At 46.0% G+C, this 24,559-nt stretch overlaps 1 protein-coding gene and 1 long non-coding RNA gene across 3 annotated transcripts in view; both read left to right on the forward strand.

The window, feature by feature from the left end:
* The window catches only part of KAT2A (lysine acetyltransferase 2A), a 288,388-nt gene that overhangs the window by 141,744 nt on the left and 122,085 nt on the right, over positions 1 to 24,559 (forward strand). The window contains exons 5-8 of one of the 2 annotated variants that reach the window (XM_069634476.1): positions 21,526 to 21,707; positions 21,964 to 22,155; positions 23,553 to 23,659; positions 23,985 to 24,092. In XM_069634476.1, the coding sequence (XP_069490577.1) occupies positions 21,526 to 21,707; positions 21,964 to 22,155; positions 23,553 to 23,659; positions 23,985 to 24,092 (589 nt within the window). The remainder of the gene's footprint in view (positions 1 to 21,525; positions 21,708 to 21,963; positions 22,156 to 23,552; positions 23,660 to 23,984; positions 24,093 to 24,559) is intronic. The other variant, XM_069634477.1, reaches the window with a different exon arrangement.
* On the forward strand, positions 15,633 to 17,287 carry LOC138520641 (uncharacterized). Its single transcript, XR_011282832.1, has 3 exons — positions 15,633 to 16,418; positions 16,510 to 16,620; positions 17,042 to 17,287. It is a non-coding gene; the product is annotated as an uncharacterized lncRNA (long non-coding RNA).

The following is a 24,559-nucleotide window of genomic DNA, read 5'->3' on the forward strand; positions in this document are numbered from 1 at the left end:
GCAGCAGATGCCTTTTACAAAAGCCAAGCAACTACCAAGGAATCTAGAAGTGTCTTTGGCAGTTTGCCGTGTCCAAGTCTTAGCTGAACTGCAACTGCTGAACACGGATTTCACCTCAAGAACCATACTGTGCGATCTGTGGCCAGCTGCACTCTCCCCCAGCTTGTGCAGTTTTTCATCTCTGCTGAAGCTGCATCTTCTCAAGTATGTTTTCAGTCACCCTGCTTTCCTGTGCAACCTTGTCGTTGCCACAGGAACTGTTCCCATCTGGAGGCAAGGCCTGCTACAGTTGCCTTTTTATTATTATTTTTCTTTTATAACTTGCTTAATACCGGAGACCAGTTAGTAAGCGCGAGACTGGGATTAGAACCTGTATTGCTATGCGTTGTCTTGCTTCCTACATTGCCTGCATAAAATCACCATCTTAATGCTGCAGTGTCTTCACCCCCATCAGAAGCCAGTGTGCCTTTCCCATGCATTTCGATGAGATGCCCAAAAACGAATGTCCAGCCAAAGTTCTATTTAATATTAGGATACTTTAATAAAAATACAAACCCACCCAGCCCTGTAAAACAAGGGACAGAATATGCAGAATTTGTAATGAACGGGGGGCACTCTGGTTCGGAAGACAATGGGTACGCAGGCAATAATTTCAGCTAAGTCCAGTTCATTGAAGGCTTTTTTTTGGGTCTTGTGGAGACACAGTTGAAACAGGTCGATTAGATTGCTACCAGCTGGTTGAGTTGGTGTTCGAGACTCGATAGTTTCCACTGCGTCGGGTCGACTGTAGCGAATGATCAAGATGGATCCCAGCTTGTCCAGGTGGTGTTGAGATGAATTGGAAAAGTGGGGAATGACTGAGGAAGCTCTGGGTGCTTGCATTGGTTCGAAAAGCAACTTGAAGCAGTCAAGTTGGCGCAGCAGCACAGCTCAGTAGGCAAATCGTGCCCTAGGATGACCCCATCTAGGTTCTCCAGGGGCAAATTGAACCCTTGCTTTGCTCTTCCCCTCCAGAAAGGATGCCAGAGAGCACTTGCAGGGACTGTCTGTTGCAGTGTGCAGGTTCCTGGGTAGCCTAGCCCACAAAGATTACTCCCATTGTTCCTCCAGGCTGGTTAAGAGAAAAGGCTTGCTTGTTTCCTTGAAGTCTTTATCTTTACCTCTATGGCAGCAGACTTGTTGTGCAGTCTCCTCCCCCACCCCCCAGGTTCCAGGTGGATGACTTCTCTAGTCCAAAGAGGGTTCCTCATGGGGGTGGGAGGGTCTTGTGCCACAGCAGGTTGGCCCTTCTAGCATTCTGTAAGGGTTCCAATCCTGGCTACTGTGTTTATTTTGCTAGGCGATGTCCGTCCAAAAGTGATTTTCTTTTTTTTGCAGTAAGTGTGGGAGCCCTGAGAGATCCAAGAAGGTGAAACGCTGCTGTGGACTAGTATTCCTCTCCGCTACTCCTCTCCGCTACTCCTCTCCTCGTTACTCTAGCTCTACCCTCTGTTTGCATTGCTTCTAAATATGGCCATTACCGGGCTGGTGTGAACTCTGCATTGTCCTGCAAGTGCTTGCCTTTGAATTACTGGTTCCCAGTTAACCCACCGACTGCCAGGGACGTCATTTCACCAAAATGCCAGGGGTCGCGGAAGTGACATCACAATGTCACGCCCCATGAGTGATATCACAGGAAGTGGCATCACATAGCATTGTTTCTAAGTACACTACGAACTATATGGTCACGATAACTCTGTAAATTTATGTACATTTCATACAAGAATGGATCACCATATGTATCGTTAATATCGGTGCTTATTGGCCCATATTATCAAATCACTGTGATTGCAAGCAGATGTCCTAAGCCAAATGATAATGATGTTTTAATATATAGCACTTAAGCTTAGCAGTCTCACGACAGATAGAGCACAAATCAAGCACTTTCTCCAACGCATTGCTTTTTAAAAATAAATATTTATGTTGCTACTCGCCACACACAGCCCGAGCACGGTGGCACTCGGCAGCGCAGACCAGCCTTCAAGCTCTGCTGCCAGCTGCAGTTGCCGAAAGCCGGGCAATGCTCCGTGTCCCGGTGCGGGTGCCCTGCTTACAGAATATGCAGGAAACATAGCGGAGGCGAGGTCGGACAAAGTTCATGGTTGCTAGGCAACCATGACCTCGAGTGCCAGGCCTCCAGCATTTGAACACAGTAAGTAACCCTTGAGCGGCTGGGACAGGAAGAACCTCCCGCAGGCTTAAGCCACGTAGCACGTGATCTGAAGGGCCTTTCAGCACTCTGTGACCGAGATTTCTGCTCACTGGAAAGCCCTTCAAAAACACGCAGCAAATAAAACATATAGCGGTGACACTTGGACTTCTGCACTGCAGTCCGGGTTTCCTTCTGCTCTAAATCGAAACAAAGCATTCATAGTGTTGATATTCTCCCCAGACTCGTATGTTTAGCTTTGTTATACTTGCAAAGCGCCAATAGGCCTGTGGCCTCATAGCACTCATCCCGAAAGACCACATAGACTGATCTCCTCATGATAGAATAATGACACCAATTTCTGGCACACCCCAGAGCTGTCCAGTCATTTCAGCAGCGGCTGCACGTATGGTGGTGGTGTCTGCACTGATTGAGCTGGAGGCACTGTGGGGCGGAGATGGGGGGTGGGGGGGAGGTGGCGATTTGTAATGGGCATACAAGTAAACCGTGCTCCTTTTTCCCAAAGCACTGCTGGGTCAGTGTGGGGCTGTGCACTCGAGTCACATCCTGAAAGGACTTGCACAGCCAGAAGTGTAAGGTCAGAGTGACCCGTGGACTTGCTACTTACCTGTACAATTACCCCACAAGCCTCGGTAGCGTCCCCAGTCCCACCCTCATGTTGAAGCATGCAAACCTACCCCAGAATTGCACAGAGAAACAAAGGTTTCCAAGCATGCACACCCTCCATATTTATATAAAAAGGCACTTACCTAGAACATTGCTTCCCCAAAGTGTGGATACACTGCGTCACAGGAAGAAAGCTACTTACCTCACGCAATAGTACAGTTTTCCGTCCGTTCCTACGCCTTCAAAAAAGACCTAGTGGAGCCGCGCCCGCCCCCCAGGCTGGCATCATGGAGCCTGCCCAGCAAGTCACACGTGCGATTCAGCCTGCCAGTGACTTGCCTCATAATTCTTTTTAAAATAATCAGAGGTTGAAGGCACTGGCAGGTAGACTTGCGCGCACGGTTAACCCGCAATGCAAGTTCCATGACCTCTGCAATCTTTTCGCGACCCCTGATTATTTTAAAAATAATTATGCAGCAAGGCCTTAATCAGCGGTCGCAAAAAGATCACAGAGGTCGCAAGTGAATCGCTAGAGGTCGCAGTTGCAACCTCTGGCGACCCCCAAATGACGTCCCTGCCGACTGCCCCCCATGATGAGTGTTAAGACTGGATTTCTATACTCTGGCCTGGTGGACAGATGTATAGCAGGCCAACCTAGTTGATGAACAGGGACAACTCTGGGAGATGTAGCCAAACCAATCGCGGTTGAATGGATTGTGGTAAAGGCTAAGTCTCAGGAAGGGGCGAGCCACAATGAGTCCACAAGGTAAGTATTCAAGGATTAGAATTAGACAAGTAGTTATAAAACACTGTATTTATGGTCACGAAGCACTATAAAAATGATTAAAGCAGGTAGTAATATCACAGAAACTAAGAATAAAATACAAATATACAGCCCCAGTAGCCAGTGTAATGTATCCACAATACTAAAGGGAAAGGTAATGGTGAGATTGGCAATGGCAGCCCACAAGATTATCAACCATAACTTTAAAAGTCCAACACTAATTGACTGGGGCCTTGTTTCTTGAAAGTTCACAAAGTTCCAAGTAGTTTTGTAAGGCAGAAAAAGTTAGGAGGAGTGTATTGTGGATGGGAAAGCAGTTCCAGAAGTCAGGTAAGTGTCTAGAGAATATAACTGTCCCCAGCTTTCAGAGTGCTTGCGCGACCAAGCAATGGCAATGCCAAACTATTGTAAAAGTTAAGGTAAGTACAACTGCAACTCTCCTTCCACCCCTCTCGTACTCTGGTTTTTCTTGGTACTTGCAGGTCTTCAGATGATTGTCAGAGGTCTTGTTTCCCGCCAGTTTTCTTCTGGACCTTGGTGACCATGAGTTGCAGGATCAAGAGAATCCCTATTCTCCACAGATGCTAGTGCAACGAGTTCCAGTTGAAGAATGCAGTTCACTCGGGTGCAGGCCTCCACTCAGCATATGACTTTGTTTTATTTCTATAGCACACCTAACCCTGAGATATCTGGGCGCGTTGGAGCAAAAATACAATTGTTAGACATGGTCACAGTTACACTTACACTTGTTGGAAAGGTTTACATTCAAAACAGGGAAGTTTCCAGAGGCAGAGACACACGTAGGACAAGACAACAGATTATAAATTACATCATGTGCATCTAGTTTTCAGAGGCAGAGATACGTGAAGGACACGGCGACAGATTATAGGTTACCTCGTGCAGGAGGTTCAAAGAGAGTATAGTGGAGATGTTTATCTCATGGAGGCATAAATAGTTCTTACTGATCAGCCAAGAAATAGATTTTCTCCTGAAGTTGGTGAAAAGCTGGGCAATTTTAAGGGCAGGTGGGAGTGTTCCACAGTTGGGCCGCCATGGAGGGGAAACTACTGCCCTCTGATTTTTTTCATTTGTATCTTGGGACCACCAAACAAGACGTGTTAGCCGATCTGGTGACCTATGTGGAATATCTGATGGTGAATTCTTCAGTTAGGTAGGGTGGTGCTGTATGATACAAGGATTTAAATGTGAGAGACAAGGTTTTCAGGTCAATCTTTTCCCTTATGGAAAACCATTTGTATTGTCTTCTTCCTGCAGAGATGTGTTCTCCTTGGGATATTCAACGCAACCCGGAGTGCGTTATTTTGCAATATTTTAAGTTTGTTGAGCACAAACTTACTGGCACCCAAATCGTCTGTTAACAATAGTCCAGTTTGGATACTATGAGTGCTCTGGCTAGAGTGAGGCAACTTGCCGTGGAGAGCATCGGTTTGCAAGCCCTTATTAGTTTGCCCATAGAGACAGTAGCTGAAGCAATCACGTTAACTTGTTTGATGTAGAGTCCAGATAAAAACCCAGTGTTTTTACCTCTTTGGCCACTGGGATGTTGTTCCCATCTATATTGAATGAGGCATAGCTTGGGTTGAGCTTGTTCAGGTTGGCTGATGAACCTACAAGCAGGAGTTCTGTTTATCATGATTCAGGCAGAGGCCATGGGTGGGTATCCATGCCTGAATGATTAGATGCATTTTGTTCACAAGCCGTACATCAGAGTCATAGACATCTGTTAAAGGTAGGAGGATCTGGGTGTCATCTGCATAATTCATTTAGGTGACACCCAGACGGTCTAGATCGTCAAATAGCGGCTTTGTGAAGATATTTTACAGAGTTGCAGACACACAGGTACCCTGAGGTACTCCACATGTGATGGGGGTCTGGTCGGCCGCTGCGGACGTTGAGAAGACTCGCATGGTCTTGTTTAGGAAGGATTTGTTTGAGGGAATTGGGTCCTCCGACGTATTCCATATCTATGACAGGTAATGTCCACAGCTGTGCTGCTTCGGAAAATCTTTGGCGTCTGCGTCCTGCGTCGATGACGTCGATGCGCCCTCCCCGAGGACCTCCTCCGACGGCCAACGTCACCCGATGTGATAAGTAGGATGCACAACGCCCATAGCCTCAGTTCCGTTTTTTCCGCAAACGTGTTCGCTTCGTGAATCTCGGTACGCCTCGACTCGTTGGAGTTTGCTGTTTTCAATTCTCGGTTCGTTGAACCTGTTCGGTTTGTTGTGAAGACCTGTTTGTGGCGATGTCTTCTTCGTCTTCAACCCCGCGTCCGGGCTTCAAGAAATGCGGGGACTGTGGGTCCAAGATGTAGGTCACGGACTCGCACGACGCCTGCCTCTGGTGCCTCGGGGAGGCCCACGATACGGACTGTCGACTGGCAGTCGCTCACGGCAAAGGCCTTGCGGGAACGCAAGAAGAAGCTGTCGGTAGGTCGGGTGTCTAAGCCCCGGAAGTCGAGGTCTGCAGGGCTTTCGACGGATGACTCGAGGGGCGACTCTTCGCGTCGTTGGATGTCCAGTGGGTCTCCTTCCAGGAGTCGGTCTCGCCACTCCTCTGCCTCTTCGAGGCATTCCCGGAAGCGCCGGCATAGGTCGCCTTCCCTGTCCTCTTCCGAGGACTCCGCCCGTCGGCGGGTCGCTTATCCCTCCATGCAAGCGACACCGGAGGAATGGGCTTCCTTCGGGAATCGCAGGGCACCGGTCCGTCCGTACCTCCGAGTGGGGGTCGGTCGGCACCGGTCGAGAGACACCGCTCGTACGCCTTCGGGCTCGGGTGGTCGGCAACGCTCGAGAGACACCGCTTGTACGCCTTTGGGCTCGGGTGGTCGGCAAGGGTAGCCGTTCTCGCCATGCCCGTTCCAGGTCCCGGTCCTCGACGTGCTCGAGATCGCGTGATCCTGTGCCGTCGACGATTTCTCTCGAGGCTCGTCGCTGCCTAGGACGTCGAGGGACACGCTCGGAGCTCCGGCTTCGAGGCCTGTGTCGACGCAGCCGAAGCTGGCGGCGCTGCAGCTGACGTCGACGCCTTTTCTGTCGACGCCGACTCGTTCGGCGCCCTCGATGCCTTTCGAGGCAGTGGTGTTGGAGGGGCCCCGTGGCACTGGGTTTGCCCCTAGAAAGGCTCTGGCTAAGGTCAGGCACTGCTTTGGTCCCCAGAGGTCTTTCTCTCCCCGCCTGGAGTACATTTCAGAGGGTGATGAAGGCTCTGATGGCGGCTTGGTTCCGGTTACGGTTCCTGATGACCTTATCTCGGGTCATAGCCAGTTTGATGACCTGCGGCAGTCGCTGCATGATGCAGTGGACTGGACACCTCTCCGGAGTTGGAGTTTTGTAGGCCGGAGCCTGGCACTCATTCCGATTCTTCATATCGGCGCCTTATGTCTCGGGTTACCGAGTACTTGGGTTGGTCAGCTCCCCCAGGGGAGTTCGTTCAGGATGATCTCACGGACATCCTTGATCTCGGTCCACCCACTGACCCAGTTTTGCCTTTTCATATTGCTCTGCAGAGAAGGGTGGCGGCGGCGGCTTGGACTGCTCCGGAAAGTCTCCAGGCAGTGGGCAAGTCTTTGTTGCGAAAATACCGTTCAGCCAGTAGCGACCCCTGCTATTTGTCTAGGCACCCCACCCCGGAGAGTTTGGTGGTGCAGGGGCTACGGCCCCGACAAAGCAGGCGTCGTATCCTACCATCCCTCCGGATAGGGACGACAAACGTTTTGACGGCTGGGCGAAGAAAGTGTTTTCTTTGGGGGGGGGGAGGGTATGGCGCTTCAGGCGGCCAACTCCATATGTGCCTTGTCTCGTTTCACACACATACTCTGTGGAACTCTGTTGCATTAGCGGCTGATCATATTCCCAAAGGGGACGAACGGGATGGTTTCCTTGCTATGGTTCAGGATGGCAAGGATGCTATGTGTGAGGCCGTTCAGTTGGGTTTGGACTTGGCGGATTGTGTCAGCCGGTCCATGGCGGCGAGCACCGTAATGCGCAGGTTTGCGTGGTTGCGGAAGTCTGGGTTCGCTCCTGATGTGCAGTCCCGGCTCCTCAACATGGCTTTTGACGGTGAACACCTTTTTGGCAGCAAGGCTGACGAGAGCCTTGAGAGGTTGCAGACCTCCAAAGCTGCAGCGAAGTCGTTGGGCGCTGCAGTTCGCCAACCTCCGCCTTTTCGTCCTAGGGGACAGCAATGGAGGGGAGGTTCCTTTCGCTATTACTCGTCCTTCAGTAAAGCGAGGGGAGCTAGCAGTCAAAGAGGCCATCGTAAGAGTCGTAAGAGTGCCAGAGGTGGAAACAAAGGTACTCGAGGTGCCAAGGCCACTCGGGCAGTTGCCTCTTTGCCCTCAGGCAACGCCGCAGCCGCTACCACTCAGTCATGAGGCCAGGTCCCATGGTTCGCCGGTTGGGGGAAGGCTGGCGCAGCATCTTGTAGAGTGGCAAGCCATTACTTCGGATGTGTGGGTTCTGTCTTCCTAACCCACGGCTACTGTCTTCCTTTTCGGCAGAGGCCTCACGACAATCCACCAGGGAACCTCTCTTTGAGGAGTCCGGATCCGCTCCTTGCGCAGGAAATTCAAGCTCTGCTGGAGAAAGGCGTCATAGAACTGGTGCCTGTAGCGGAGAGGAACAAGGGATGGTATTCCCCTTATTTTTTGATTTCGAAGAAAGACGGGGGATTGAGACCCATCATGGACTTTCGCGGTTTGAACAAACTCCTCAGGAAGGACAAGTTCAAGATGGTAACTCTTTCTCAAGTCCTCCAGGCCCTTCAACTTCAGGACTGGTTGGTGTCTCTCGACCTGAAGGATGCTTACTTCCATGTGCCGATCCATCCCAAGCACAAGAAGTACCTGAGGTTCGCGGTTGGCGACTCGCACTTTCAGTTTCGGGTCCTGCCGTTCGGATTGACCTCCGCCCCAAGGGTTTTCACCAAGCTCATGGTGGTGGTGGCAGCGCATCTCAGGAAAGGAGGGATTCACATCTACCCCTACCTGGACGATTGGTTGATCAGGGGTAGCTCTCCCGAGCAAGTCCTGGATCATCTGTCCGTCACCTGCCACTCCCTTCACAGGCTGGGCTTCTCCCTCAATTTAAAGAAGTCCCATTTGACACCAACGCAGCGGCTCCAGTACATCGGAGCAGTGCTCGACACGTCCCTGGGGCAGTGTTTTCCTCCTCAGGTGAGGGCTCTTCACATTCAGCAGATGGTGCACAAGTTTCAGCTTGCCCAGAATCTCCCAGCGTCCGAATTCTTGCGACTGCTCGGCCTCATGGCATCCTGCATTCTTCTGGTGCCAGAGGCTCGTCTGCGGATGAGATCTTTGCAGTGGGCACTCAAGCTCCAGTGGTCTGTCCTCCGGCAGGCTGTCGGACCCTGTTCAGGTGCCGCCCTCGGTAGCCCGGAACCTTCTGTGGTGGGCCGTCGAGGGCAATCTGATGAAGGGGTCCCCATTTTGGCTGCCCTGGCCGGAGGTGACAATCGTGACGGACGCATCTCTCACGGGATGGGGAGCTCATGCCAACGAGTTGCCAGTCAGCGGTCGTTGGTCTCTATCGAGTTCAGACTCCATATCAATCTGTTGGAGCTGAGGGCCGTCAGGCTAGCCCTGAAGGCTTTTCTGCCGACTGTGCGCGGGAAGAGTGTCCTGATTCTAACGGACAACACGGTGGCCATGCACTACCTCAACAAAAAGGCGGGTGGCAGGGTCACTTCCGCTGTGCAGGGAGACGATGCAGCTGGAGTTCTGGGCCATCCAGCAGGAAGTTTCGATCTCGCCGGTTCATATGGCCGGAGACGACGACGAGACGGCGGATGCTCTGAGCAGGCAGAGCACGATCTCTCACGAGTGGGAGCTGGCTCAGGAGATTCTCCTGGAGATCTTCACCCTTTGGGGGACCCCTCAAGTGGATCTCTTCGCCTCCAGTGTCAACCGGAAGTGCGAAAGGTTTTGCTCGCGGGAATTTCCTCCAAAAGGAGCCTTGGGAGACGCGTTCGTGGTGGAGTGGTCATTCCCACTGCTGTACGTGTTTGCTCCAGACCCCGTCATCCCGCAAGTGCTGCAGAGGTTCGGTTCCCGGATGATCCTCATTGCTCTGGCGTGGGCCTGGAGGACGTGGTACCCGGACCTTCTAGACTTGTCCATCTGCCCTCCATGTCGTCTTCCCTACCGAGAAGATCTGCTCTCACGGGAGGGGGGGGTCAGGTTCTCCATCCAGAGGTCAGATCCCTCAATCTTCACGCTTGGCTTCTGAAAGGTTGAGGTATAAGGATTGGGACCTCCCTGAAGACATGATGGAGGTGTTGCTCTCGGCCAGGCGGCCGCAACTAAGTCTCTGTACCGTTGCCGTTGGAGAAAGTTCTGCGACTGGTGCAGAGTTCAGAATGTGGATCCTTTTGAATGTGACATTCCCATGGTTCTGTCTTTTTTGCTTTCTTTGGCCCACAGGGGCTTGCAAGTGGGGACCATTAAAGGTTACCTGGCGGCGCTGTCCATATTTAAGCGCTCGTCTGAAGAGTGTTCCTATTTTAAAATTCCTTTAATTTCGCAGTTTCTGAAAGGGCTCACTAATGTGTTCCCTCCGTCACCTTTTCTGGTGCCAGGCTGGGATTTGAACCTTGTTCTTAAGTTTCTTATGGGTGCTCCATTTGAGCCTTTACATTCTTGCCCCTTGAGGCTGTTAACTCAAACTGTGTTTTTGGTTGCGGTTACATCCGCTCGCAGAGTGAGTGAGTTACAGGCACTTTCAGTTAAGCCACCCTTCACTGTGTTTCACAAGGACAGGGTTGTCCTTCGAGTTCGTCCTTCTTTTCTTCCAAAGGTGGTTTCGGAATTTCATTTGAGCCAGAAGGTTGTTCTTCCGGCGTTCTATCCTCCTCCACATCCTGGTAAGGAAGAGGAGAGGCCCCATAGGCTTGATCCTCGGAGAGCGTTGAGCTTTTATATTTCGCGCATGTCCCGGGTCAGAGTGGACGATCAACTTTTCATTGGTTAAGCTGGAAAGCGTTTGGGACAAGCTGTGACGAAATAGACTGTCTCGTTGGATTATTTTTGCTATCTCCGAGTGTTACCGCTTGGCGGTTAAGGACCCTCTGGCTGGCTTGCGGGCCCCTTCTACCAGAGGAGTGGCTGCGTCTACTGCCCTGCAGAGGGGAGTTCCTATTCGTCACATCTGTGATGCAGCCACCTGGGCTTCAGTACATACTTTTGTACGTCACTATTCCCTCGAGTCCATCAGAGGGCAAGATCTGGCCTTTGGCAAGGCAGTTCTCTATTCCGCAATTTGTGTTGGGCATGCTAAATTTGTATTCTAAATTCTTTCCCACCTCCTTGCTTGGTACTGCTTTGGGAGTCTGTCATAGATATGGAATACGTCGGAGGACCCAATCCCCTCGAAGAACAAGTTACTTTCTTACCTGGTAACATTCTTTCGATGGGATGGTCCGACGACGTATTCCATATCGCTCCCCCCCTGCCTTCCCCGCTGCAGAATTTCTTTTGCGATTGCAGCTTGCGTTCCGCAAGGCTTTGTGTGTCTGACTGGCAGAAAACTGGTGGCACACGTTCTGGGAAAAAACTATAACTGAGGCTATGGGCGTTGTGCGTCCTACTTATCACATCAGGTGACGTCGGCCGTCGGAGGATGTCCTCGGGGACGGCGCATCGACGCAGACGCCAAAGATTTTCCGAAGCAGCACAGCTGTGGACATTACCTGTCATAGATATGTAATACGTCGTCGGACCATCCCATCGAAAGAACGTTACCAGGTAAGAAAGTAACTTGTTCATCTATGTGATTGTATTCTGGGTGAAATGGGCTGCTGTGGCGAGGTGCTTACAGAGAACTATGTCGGTCGACCAAGTCAGAAGTGCCCGATATGTCCAAGAGGAGTAGAATTGCAATTTTCCCTTTGTCTTTAAGTTTGTCAATCTGGTTTTTAAGTCGATCAAAGCCGTTTTCGGTACTGTGTTGAGGTCTAAAGCCAGATTGTCGAATCCCCAAAAGCTGATTGGCCTCTAAATAGTCTTGGATTTGCACATAAACAACCTTATCTAGGATCTTCAGCAGGAATGGGACCGTAGTGATTGGGCTGTAGCTTGTAGGAATGGTGGGGTCCAAAGATTGTTTTTTGAGTAGTGGAAGTGCCCAAGATTCCTTTAGGTTGCTGGGGACAATACTGAAGAGAAAGAGACATTAATTAACTTGGTCATGAAAGGGGCCAGGTCTCTAGCGGCATCTTTGATGATCTGTGCCAGGCAGCTATCTCCTTGGCACCTAGACTGTTTCAGGGAAGCAATTATTTTTTGTACCTCTGGTACAGAGACATTCGAGAATTTTAAACCTTGGGAAGGTTTGGTAGGAAGCTCTTGAGTAGGGTAAGTTGGAGCTAGGTTTAAGTTATCCGTTGTCCGCAATTTCCGTTTGCAAGCTAGTGATTTTATTGGAGAGAGCATTATGAATGTTCGTACACCAGAGTTTGTCTTTTAGGCATGAATCAGTAGGTGGGTTAGGCGTCTCCATTTCTCTCAAGATGATGAAGAGCTCTTTAGTGCTGGAACTAGCTTGGTTAATTCTGTTATTATACGTCTTGCGTTTGGTAAGGATAATCTCTTCTTTGCATTTGGCAGAAAGGTTAGTTTTGTTCTCTGTGGATGGGGTGTGTTTCCATAGGGTTTAGAGTTTTTTGTTTTAAGACTGTAAAGTTTTTAACTCCGGTGTGAACCAGGAGTTTAGGTGGGCTCTTGGTTTGCCTTTGCGCATTTTTAGGGGGGCGACAGTGTCTAATGCTTTGCTCATTGTAGAATTAGAAGTGTCCACTTGTAAATTACGGTCTGTAGTATTCTGTAGGGAAATTAGGATAGGAATCACAAGTGGCATAATGGCATCTGCGGTAATGTTTCGTTTGTTTCTGGTCAGGCAAGGAAGTGCTGAAGGGTTGGATTTGATTAACGGATTGTTTATTGCAAACTCAAATGAAAGAAGGTGGTGATCCGTCCATGGTTGCGGTGAGATATCGGTAATTGCAATGTCGCAGTTTAGATCTGCTACCCAGTCTAGGGTCCTCCCTTTCTCATGAGTAGGCTGGGTAACATTTTGGTTGAAGCCATGTTCAGTAAAAGTGTTGGCTAATGATAATGCTTGGTGGTCATTGGGATCGTTAAATCCTAAATCAAAATCAAATCTCCTAGTATTAGAATTTGCAGTGAAGTTTTGATATTGTCAGATAGTAGTGTCATCATGTCTTCATCAAATCAGCCGATGGGCCCTGGAGGTCTGCAGATTAAGTGGATTGTGATGGTACTTGTATGCGATACCGGTAGTTTGGCTGTGAGTAGTTCGCAGGAAGAGAGTGAAGGAGCAGTGGCTCATCTCAAGTCTGTTAGTTTTAGAAATGATGGCAATGCCCCCTCCTGTGGAGTCAGGTCTGTCCACTCTGATGATGGAGAAATTGTTTGGTACCGCGAGTAGGAGTGATGGGCCAGCTGCTGCGTGCAGCCAAGAGTCTGTTATGGCCAAGAAGTCGAGATTTTCGGTTCAAATAATGTTGGGTATGTCGGTTGCATGAGCTATCATAGATCTAGCATTTATTAGTACTCCCTTAATCATTTGGGGAGTATCGTTGGTGGTAGTGACAGTTGGTTTGAGCTTTTTTTATTTCTTATTTTGTTTTTTTTGGTTGCAACTGTGCTCTTAGTCTGGGAATTTTACTGGTAGTTGGTGTAGGTTTATTGTAATTGTCTTTGGTCAAGGGCTGGAGATAGGTTGCTAGTCTGGATCGGATCTGTAGTTTCTGTCTTAAGTATGGCACAGGAGAATAGTAAGTAGCCATGGTGTAGGGTCCAGAGACGTGCTCATTAGTTGGTGGTACGATGGCGTTAAATGGCGATGTCTTATTAGGGCATATGGGGTTTGGCCATAGCTTGGGTAGGAATTTAGTAGGTCTGATTGAAGCATTAAGTAGGTCAAGTTTAATCGATGGGTGGATGAGTTGGGAGAAGAGATTGATTGTGTCTGTTAGCAGCGCTGCTGTGAGAATACCCGGTTGGTGAGTCTGGATTGGGGCCTTAGAGCATCACAAACAAAACTGCTCTTTCGATCAACTGGGCACCTGCTAGGTTATTTAAGAGACAACTCATGGACAATGAACTCTGTTTGAAGTGCAAGGGTGCAAGAGGATCCCTCAGTCATCTGATCTGGGTTTGTCTTAAAACAAAGACATTCTGGGAGTGTGTATGTGAGAGGTTGGGGCTGGTTTTGAGCTGTACGATCCCCCTGTCAGCCACTTTATTGATTCTAGGGGACATATCATTGATAGATGACTTCTCTTTTGGGCAGATGACTTGGCTACTCCGTGCCAGTATGGTTGCTAAGAGGATGATATTGAGCTCATGGAAGTCAAACAACTCCTTTAACATCGCTGAATGGGTGGACGAGCTTTTAACTATTTCAACCTATGAGAAAGCCATCTTCAAGAATGCTGGTGATATTGAGACATTCTGGGACATTTGGAACAGGTTCCTGGAGGTTTACAGTTACATTCAAAATCCTTATACAGGATGTAGTGCCTCTGAATCTGATTAATGCTATTGCTATATTAATTATTTTCAAAGTTTGATCATTGTTATTTTTTGATTTTGGATTTGTTGGCTGGTAAAAATGCTTTCTGGTTCTCTGTCCTTTCTCGGTTTCAGAGTTCCTTTTTTCCTTCTATTCTGTTTTACTTTCTTCTTGAATTCTTTCAGTTATAGATTTCATTATTGTGTACAATGTTGATTATATCAACTTCAAAAAGCTACAAAAGTCCTCTTTTTAGGGGCTGTGAGGGTGAGGACAGTGAGAACCAAAATACAAAGAGTCCCACAATACAGCTTCCTTCCCTTGCTGATCAGAATGAGTCACCATAGATGCATGTCAACTTGCTTGTGCTCGCCCCTTACCCAAAAAGTCAAGCGGAAAACCATGTACTTATCAAAAATATACACCTATTTTAATGCCTATCAAAAAACACATCACATTCACAACTGAATTTTCTTAAAAGTAACACATCATTGTGGTCTAGACACATCATGAACCACATATATCCGTGTATACATATTTAATAACTGGCATAGAGACTGATACTTCCAGAGAAACCTTTTCTATGCCTCTATGTGGTGTATTTTTATGTTTTATATTTTAGCCACCGCTATTATTCATGCCCTCCTTAGTTTCTACGGGCACCAAGGCTGTGCCAACACTTCAACAATGTGTTTCTAGAACCAACATAGAATTGAACATGTGAAATATACATAGAAATTCATCCACTCTGTATATTCTGTTGGTGCTGTCCTCAGGGCACTCAGTCTTTGTATATGTTCTGGTATTCTCCCATCACATTTCAGTTTGCCAAAATCTCAACAATTCTAAAAAACAAACAAACATTGATACTTAAAAACATGGTTTCTATTCTTTTGTGCATCACAAGTAATACATAGCATCTATTCCAAATTCATCTCTATTTCCCATAAAAACCGCAGGGAATTATGATTTTGGGCTATTTCTTTTCTCATTTTTACTAAACGTTTACAAGTTTTGCATATTTCAATTTTCTTGTTACAACATTATTTAGACAAAGTGTTTGGCCAATTTACCTCTTTCTACACATTTAGTTTATTAATCCTAAAACGGGAGTTACCAATGTCTGTCTCTCAAAGATTTTTTGTAGACTATGCACTTAATTGCTATCTCGATTCTCCTGAATGGATTCTATAGGGAACAATTCTCATTCTGTGGTTCTCCTCGAGTAATGAGAAAGCAACTATCCCAACGATCACACTAAGTAAGAGTTTACCTATTGGGAACTCTGTAATTATATCCCTCTATGATCCTAGCTTCGAAGGATATCTGCTGTGCTTTTACAGCTGGATTGGCGGAGGAGTCATCTATCTAGACACCTTCACCAATCTATTATGACAAAACGAAAATGCGTTTTGAAAAACAGGGTTTTATTCCTGAATAATGCTGTAATTATACTTATTAACTCTTGGGGCTTACCTCTTAATTATTCACCCATAACCCTATTATCGGGAAGAGATATTAGATGACCCACTGCAGACTACGATATTTTCTTTGCTGCAAAGTCTATATGTTTTCACAAATGGCCTTAGAAAAAAATCGGTATAAATCGATAGAGGCTCCAAGATAGAGCCAATCGCTGCCACAATAGGACGTCCAGGTGGGACCTCCTTGTCTTTATGGATTTTGGGTAAACAATAAAACGCAGGTGTGACTGGATGTTGTTGTGTCAAAAATGCTTTTTCCTCAGAGTCGATCCACCCTTCCATTTCCGCATGATTCATAAGACTTTCGATCTCTTCACGGATTCTCGGCATTGGGTCACCAGGCAAGTTAAGTAAGCAGTGTTCCTAGTTGATAAACCCGCTCCAGCATGGCAGATGTAAACACTATAACAACATGGCTGCGGGTCACGTGAGCGGCACATATATGCTACTACGTGCGGACGCAAGTGAACGAGGCTGTCTATTTAAGACGGTGGAGGGCAGGTATCATTTGTTCGACCCCTCCGAGACGAGAGCTATGTGTGCGAGCTTAACTGCAAGGACACGAGTGAAAGTGCGAGGTAAGACGGATGCGCAATAAGGGAATACTTACTAACGTATCGTGTAAGGGAATCTAATAATCCCTGTTTTCCTTCTTCTCGTTTCTGGCCATATAGACTTTGCAGCAAAGAAAATATCGTAGTCTGCAGTGGGTCATCTAATATCTCTTCCCGATAATAAGGTTATGGGTGAATAATTAAGAGGTAAGCCCCAAGAGTTAATAAGTATAATTATAGCATTATTCAGGAATAAAACCCTGTTTTTCAAAACGCATTTTCGTTTTTGTCATAATAGATTGGTGAAGGCGTCTAGATAGATGACTCCTCGGCCGTCCCAGCCGTAAAAGCACAGCAGATATCCTTCGAAGCTAGGATCATAGAGGGATATAATTAGAGTTCCCAATAGGTAAGCTCTTACTTAGTGTGAATGTTGAAATAGTTGCTTTCTCATTACTCGAGGGGAACCACAGAATGAGAATTGTTCCCTATAGAATCCATTCAGGAGAATCGAGATAGCAATTAAGTGCATAGTCTACAAAAAATCTTTGTGAGACAGACATTGGTAACTCCCGTTTTAGGATTAATAAACTAAATGTGTAGAAAGAGGTAAATTGGGCAAACACTTTGTCTAAATAATGTTGTAACAAGAAAATTGAAATATGCAAAACTTGTAAACGTTTAGTAAAAATGGGAAAAGAAATAGCCCAAAATCATAATTCCCTGTGGTTTTTATGGAAAATAGAGATGAATAGATGCTATGTATTACTTGTGATGCACAAAAGAATAGAAACCATGTTTTTAAGTATCAATGTTTGTTTGTTTTTTAGAATTGTTGAGATTTTGGCAAACTGAAATGTGATGGGAGAATACCAGAACATATACAAAGACTGAGTGCCCTGAGGACAGCACCAACAGAATATACAGAGTGGATGAATTTCTATGTATATTTCACATGTTCAATTCTATGTTGGTTCTAGAAACACATTGTTGAAGTGTTGGCACAGCCTTGGTGCCCGTAGAAACTAAGGAGGGCATGAATAATAGTGGTTGCTAAAATATAAAACATAAAAATACCCCACATAGAGGCATAGAAAAGGTTTCTCTGGAAGTATCAGTCTCTATGCCAGTTGTTAAATATGTGTACACGGATATATGTGGTTCATGATGTGTCTAGACCATAATGATGTGTTACTTTTAAGAAAATTCAGTTGTGAATGTGATGTGTTTTTTGATAGACATTAAAATATGTGTATATTTTTGATAAGTACATGGTTTTTCGCTTGACTTTTTGGGTAAGGGGCGAGCACAAGCAAGTTGACATGCATCTATGGTGACTCATTCTGATCAGCAAGACAATGTTGATTATATGCCAAGATCATTTAGGTTTGTATTTTTATGAGTATTAATGATATTTGTCACGTTTGTATAATATGTCTTGAAAATAAAAATGTGAAACATGAAGTTTAATCGATGATAAAAAAACTAGTGGCTCTAATCATAGGTGCATGGATATTAGTATTAAACATATTTGTACAAGGCTAGTGCCCAATAGTTTGGTGCGAGGGTAAGGTGTACTAGTAAGAAGCACAAGTAGGATCTAGCAAGAATAGCAGTAGTGCAATCAAGGTGTATATGTTGTACACTACATGTTAATCCGTAGTGGCGTCTGTTAACTAGTGTGCGTATAGGTAGCATGTGGAAGAGTAGGGTCTAGTGGTATTCACTAGCACTATTGGAAGATCAGAGTGAATACGGTAGGCTGTGAATGGAGTGACTAGGGTATAGCTAAGCACATAACAGTTCAAGGTATACATTGAGGAGTCAAGTTATAGCAAACTTTGAAGTACACATGTCATTCATCTAGCAAAAGTGTATAGACCTTAGATGGAGATAGCTGTGCAGTACATGACTAACATACAATAGACCCAGCAGTGATGTAGTTGAACAGCAAGTAATCTGAGAAGGCCGAGTGGTGCAAATGTAAGCTAAGGAGTACTTTGGAGCATTGGCACATTACCAGTTGATACAAATCTAGCCAATGAAATCGGGTCAGACACTGATGGCCATTGGTTCGGAGTGAGCATAAGTTAGCAAAACTTGCAGAAACAATGGCGTAATGGGGCATTCAACAGGTACATAGTATTCATCTAGCAGGTAGCCTCAAAGGCTCATGCACTACGGTGGTCAATGGTGCATGCAAGCAGTAGTTCATAGCCATTGATGTTGAGAAACGTTTACGTGATCCTAGTCGCCGCTTACGTTAACTGAGGTGTGGTTGTTTTATGGGCAAGCTAAGGCGACAGCTGCTAGATACGCAAATTAAGCAGGCAGGTAACATAAGGGTGTAGGCTTACAGACAGCTGACGTTGCTAGGCGATTGCGTATAACTCGTGGGATATTGGGTATAGGCATTAAGCAGGTATACGAGAGGAGGTAGCCAGTATAGTACAATAGTCGTTTGGATCCCGGTCTCACCGTGTTAATGTATGAACGTTCATTGAACTATTCAGCAGACACCGGATTCTAGGTCAAGCTAAAAGGTCATAGGCTGTTGACCAGAGTAGCAGGTACACTTGTGAGGCTACAACTGGATGTGGGAAAGCAGTTACTGGTGATTACCTTTGCACAGCGACAGGCGGGGACACAATAGTCAGTCGGCGTCAGGGTCGTATTTCGGGTCTCTTAGATACTAACACTGACATTTCGCAGAGATGACTCTTGTAGAATAAGGTGGCAGTTCCTAAAGTTGTGGGCGAAAATACAGAACGGCGGCGTCTGCAGCGCGGTAGCCCAAAGTTCGAGCTGGCCAGCCACTGGATGATCCATGGGCACTTCTGAGAGCTCTTCTTCACCAGATACGGTGCCAATGTCGAGAATGCTTGGTTCCAAGGGTCGAAGCTCCTCTGAAGGACTTCTAAAGATCACTTGCCCTACAGGGCTCCCCCAGCACAGCAGCAGAAGTTGTTTGCCAGGCCTCCTTCAGACCGGTCCACGATTGCTTCACTCATCTTCAGCAATGCAGGATACTTCACTCCTTGCAGGATTTCTTCCAGGAACTCTGAGGCACGGTCTCCTCCTCCTCTTCAAAGTCAGATGAGTGTTCAGACTCAGTCCTCCAGTGGCATGATCTGCTCCACTCTTATGATCCAATCAAGGACCACTGTGGATCTCGCACAAGCATACCCACCAGACAGTCAGGCAAGACTATGCCCCTGCACTAGCGCGCGAAAACCAAGGCTTTCCTGGGCAAGTGCATGACCCTAAAAGGAATTGCCTGACCTGGCAGGGCCGGAAGAAGGCCACAGGACAAGATGGCGAAAAATAACAAACAAAAACCTTGTGGTACGGCCATGTTATGACACTAGCCATAGTTGGTAGCCAAGCGCAGTAAACGTATTGCAAAAATAGTCAAAATGCAACTGCTGTCACTATCTTGTTTTTTAGGCACACCAAAAGTAACCAGAAATTCCTTCTAGGGTCCTACAAAAAGTAAACCCATTGATATAAAGTTACACAAAAAATTGATGATATGTAACAAGAAAAGGGAAATTTTGTTTCCCAGTACGGACAGCCTTAAGGACTAGTCTGTTTCCCCATAACAATGAGCAAAAGTGCAGTGGAGTGAAGCTGAAGACTTCACTGTAAAGTCAGGGCATAGTTTAAAAAGCAAAATGTTTGGGGCTCCATGGAAATGGAGGGAAAGTTACTAAAAATAGAACATTCCTAACACTGAGCCAGACGAGCCTTCCAAGAGAGATCAAAGCAGGGTTTCCTGGTATCGGCCGGAATTGTTGTTTTGGGTGAAACCCAGTCCCAGACCGCTGATACCCATACAGCTCTAATAGTGAAGGAGTCTTTACAACCAAGCTGATAAAAAAAGTTACACCAAAAGGTGTTATCCCATTTAATGTGGATTCCTAGAGGCCGCCATGTCTATACTAGACATGGCTTATGCTTTTGATTGTAATCTGCCACCAGATGTTGGAAGCGCACAATTCCACAATGTTGGATCAGGATTGGCCACAGTTAAAGGCAGTCCCTGGCTGTTGAAACTTTGGGTTCCATCGGACTGTTGGCAGGACTGCACATGTCACTCAAACTGCCATGTTGCCAAACTACAAGGCTGCTGTTTCGGTGTGTCAGACTGGGTCCCGGGTATTAGCAGAGTTTGCGCTATACCTTGCAATATGAAAGTGGGATCTTATTAGCAGGTTTCACTTTCAGAGACCATTTACACATAATTTCATATTAAATATGAAAAATGCACAGGCTTTTCCATCACAGATGGCATTCTAATCTTTGAAGAGCACTATGCCTAAAGCACTGTCCCTTGACATCTGTTAAAATTGTACTGATTCTCAGTGTATTATTTTTTTGGGGGGGAGTGAAGGGCATTGTTGTGTTACTGTCCCTTGTATTCCTTCTGGTTAGTCCTCACAATCCCATTAGAGAGGCATGTTACTATTGAACCCCTATCATGACATTGAAGAGTTGCTCTTTCATAAGTATTGTACCATTCTGTTGATCGGTGGAGGGGGGTGTTGGTTAGTGGTCCTTGCATTGATCAGTCTTCTGTTTCCACTGATCACCAGAATTTCATGACGACTCCTTTGTTTTCTTGCATGAGGCACTGTGAAGATGCATGCTTCGCTTTATTTTCTGGACCTCTCAGTCGAGGGCCCTTTAGGAGTTTGTCCTACAAACGGAAAATACTTGGTTTAGCACTGCATTGTGTCAACCTTAGCCGCAAGTAATTGTAGAGTGAAAGAAGGGCTCAAACTTTGCACTCACCATTTCTGACACTTGGCGAGCAAGAAATGTTTTGTTGCGTTTGTGTAGAATTGAGGGGGCCAGTAACTTTTTGTGCTGGCGAGCAACATGTCATTCTTACCACTGGTGAAAGCACGTGTCCTTTAGTGGTTTGATCAACTAGTTCCAATAAAGCAATAAATGCCTGGTGGACACTTTTCTTTTATTTTTCTTTCTTGTATGCGCTTGCTGTGTGAACTATGTAGCATACAACAGAAGTTATGTAGTACTCTTTGGAAAAGGTCTGTCGCAAAAATCTCCCAAATTGTGTTACTTTTTAGCTTTTTAAATTGCCCAACATGGCATCTATTAATCTTGTCAACCTTCTGTATTTGGCTCTGCAGAGTAGGGTCTTCTCGCCAAAGGTAGGCGTGGCAAAGGCCCCTTAACTGACCATTTCGGAAAAAGATTTGAACAACTTGATGAACTGTATTTACATTGGTCTAGAATTTGCCTGCATATGTTTAATGTTCACTAGTGTTTTTTCTTTATTGCTTTTTAGGGTGTATTAAATTTTGTCCAATACAAATTTAGTCACCTGGCACCCAAGGAACGTCAGACCATGTTCGAACTCTCAAAGATGTTTCTGCTGTGTTTAAACTACTGGAAATTAGAAACGCCATCCCAATTTAGACAGCGAGCGCAGAATGAGGATGTGGCAACGTATAAAGTCAATTACACCAGGTAACCTCCAGGGCAAATTTCCACTTGAAAATGTTTTTTTTAATCTTTGAAGTGATTAAACATGTACTACTAAACTTAACATTCAAATAATGTCATGCCTGAAGGTTTCATTTGGAGATGGCTGATAAAATTAAGCAGCAGTCAATGTGTTGCAAATATGGTGGGTTATGATGTGCAGTGATTTTTTTTCTTTTTGTTTTTTTTCTTTTTCTGGTCATCTCTTCCCTTTTGATTTTGGTGTTGCTTTGCTTTTCAGGTGGCTATGTTACTGCCATGTCCCCCAGAGTTGTGACAGTCTTCCTCGCTATGAAACCACCCAGGTCTTTGGCAGAAGTCTCCTTAAATCCATCTTCACGGTTACACGCCGGCAACTCCTTGAAAAGTTCAGAGTGGAGAAAGATAAGCTTGGGCCAGAGAAACGGACACTTATCCTCACACACTTCCCTAAGTAAGTGTTTTTCACTTTTTCTTTCAATTTACTTTGGAAGGTTTGCATCTTCACACCTTCCTTGCATCTATCCTTCGTGGTCAGATATTCATACAGTGCAACCATATATTGGTATCTTGTTCAGTTACATCTTGAATTTATGTCCCTTGACTGGATGCATCTGGATTAGTAGTTTGGCCCTTAATGTTGTCTACTTTGGATATCTCTGCATCCCCAACCCTCAATCCCTAATCTGTAACCTATCGAGATTAAGTTCTTTTGTCATGATTGGTACTTACATTGCAGCTAAAGCAACCTTTATTCTGATTACATTTTATTTTGATACATGTTTCCTCTTATGCATTTATGTAGCTCTTTTGGTCTGTGGCACCGAGTGTTGACTTTACAATGTGGGAGACAATCTCCATGTGGAGCATCCTTCACCCCCACAAGGTTTGAATCTCCTGGTTGTAGTGTTAACCACTAGACTGTGGCCTGTATACTCCCACATTGATGACCGAACCATCAGAATGCCCCTTTAATCGATGAAATGCCTACAGAGAACTGCAGCAGGAAACCATGGTCTTTATCTTGAGATACTGAAGCCCTGTGCATTTGACTAAACTGGATGAACTATTGGGGTCAGTGGTGGATCCTGGCATGGTTATGCCATGCTGCACAGATTCAAGTTACAAGTTACAAGCTACTAGCTAGCCATAAGTCTCTCGCCACCTCAATTCTATACATGCAGCCCGTCATATCTTACTCGCCAAAAGTCAAATATCACTAGCCAATGGCATATTGGCGAGTGCAAATGTGCACCCTGGTTATGCCATATTGTCTGTGCCTGTCAATTTATTAACTCATATATGACTTTGCGGCCATCTAAATACATGCTTCTCTACCAAGCATATCTCGAGAGCCAAGTTTCAGTTTACAGGAATGTTCACCTGTTTGGCCAATATCTGGCTTGTCCTCTCACCAGCCTTCACTGCTTTATAATCTCTTCCTGTTCGGTGGGAGTCACGAGGAGAAAAATAAAGGGATTGGAAGCTAGTTAGCTATGTTACATCTAATACATAGATTGCACAGTGCATCATGTGTCCAGTTTCTATGATTAAACTAGCACTGTGGTAGTTCATTTGTGTGTTTTGTACCCTATTCCTTACTCCCTGACATTTGCACGGGATGTGAGGGGCAAGAGCCATGCATGCACTTTGGGAAAGGGCTGCAACCCACTGGCCTCCCAGATAGTCAAATGCTGAGACCCAACAGACCAATTCCAGTTCTGCCTCAAGGTTTTGTGTAATTGCTAACGCAAAGGAGTAAGACTAAGAACTCAAAAGTAACTTGGACTCACTGTAGGTATTTTGTTTCCTTATTTTCCTTTGGTTTATTTGTTAACTTGTGTTTCCCAGGTTCCTGTCTATGCTGGAGGAGGAAATCTATGGCGAAAACTCTCCTATCTGGGAGTCGGATTTCACTGTGCCTGCCACAGAAGCAACCCCGATTGTTACTCGTCCAGGTGTTGTTTTTCATTCTTATATAAGTACTGCCCTTAGAATGTCTGCAATTATCCTGGGTGTTCACAATAAACTAAACTGAGGGAATTGTTTCTGTGGTATTACTTCATCCTGATTTAATCTGGTTTTAAAATCCATCCAAGTGCCCCCTCCCGGTCTAAACATTGTCATTCTATTCCTTGATAAAACTTGTACAGGTGGAGTATTTGACCTAATTCGTTGTATGAGCATACCATGACTATTCAAATGGTCTCTTATTTGGCTGCTATCATTTTGGGATATACTGCGATATTCTGTGATGTCTGTCCATGTATCTCTCCTTTTCAGCAGCAGTTACCTCGGCTGCAGTCCCAAGTGCTCCTTTGTTCAGCAAAAATATTACTGCCAGCTCCCCCATATCTTCCATGGATACAAGTACTGCAGAGCCAACGCCTGGTAAGGTTCCATATAAACAGTTTCTGGTTTTGGCCATTCAGCCTCGGGAAGGAAGAGGATTCTGTTTTGTATTTGCATTTTCTACACCTTTCCTGCGATATGTGGGATGGAGTCAGACTGTGGACATTGTAACTGTTAAAACTATCCAAAACATTGTATGATTCGGCTTATTGAGTGGCTTAAATGTCCTGTGATTGTTTCCAGCTAGTGTTCCGCCAAAAGGAGGGGAGGAGGGTAAGAGGCAGGCATTATGCTCCAGGGATCTACTGCTTTTTGATACTTAACATCTTTATTCCTCTACACCCTACGATTTTGGACCTGTACGATTTTGGACCTGTAATCTGACCATGCATTAGTGAGTTGTTTAGTTTTTCAACATAAAATTAGTGACTGCACTAATCCATTGTCAAACTACAACTTATGTTGCTTAACTGCTTTAGTGCTAGCTAATTTCCTTCAAAAAAGGC

This window comes from Ambystoma mexicanum, chromosome 13 (genome assembly GCF_040938575.1).
Source record: "Ambystoma mexicanum isolate Mex_15411 chromosome 13, UKY_AmexF1_1, whole genome shotgun sequence".
NCBI classification, from domain to species: domain Eukaryota; kingdom Metazoa; phylum Chordata; class Amphibia; order Caudata; family Ambystomatidae; genus Ambystoma; species Ambystoma mexicanum.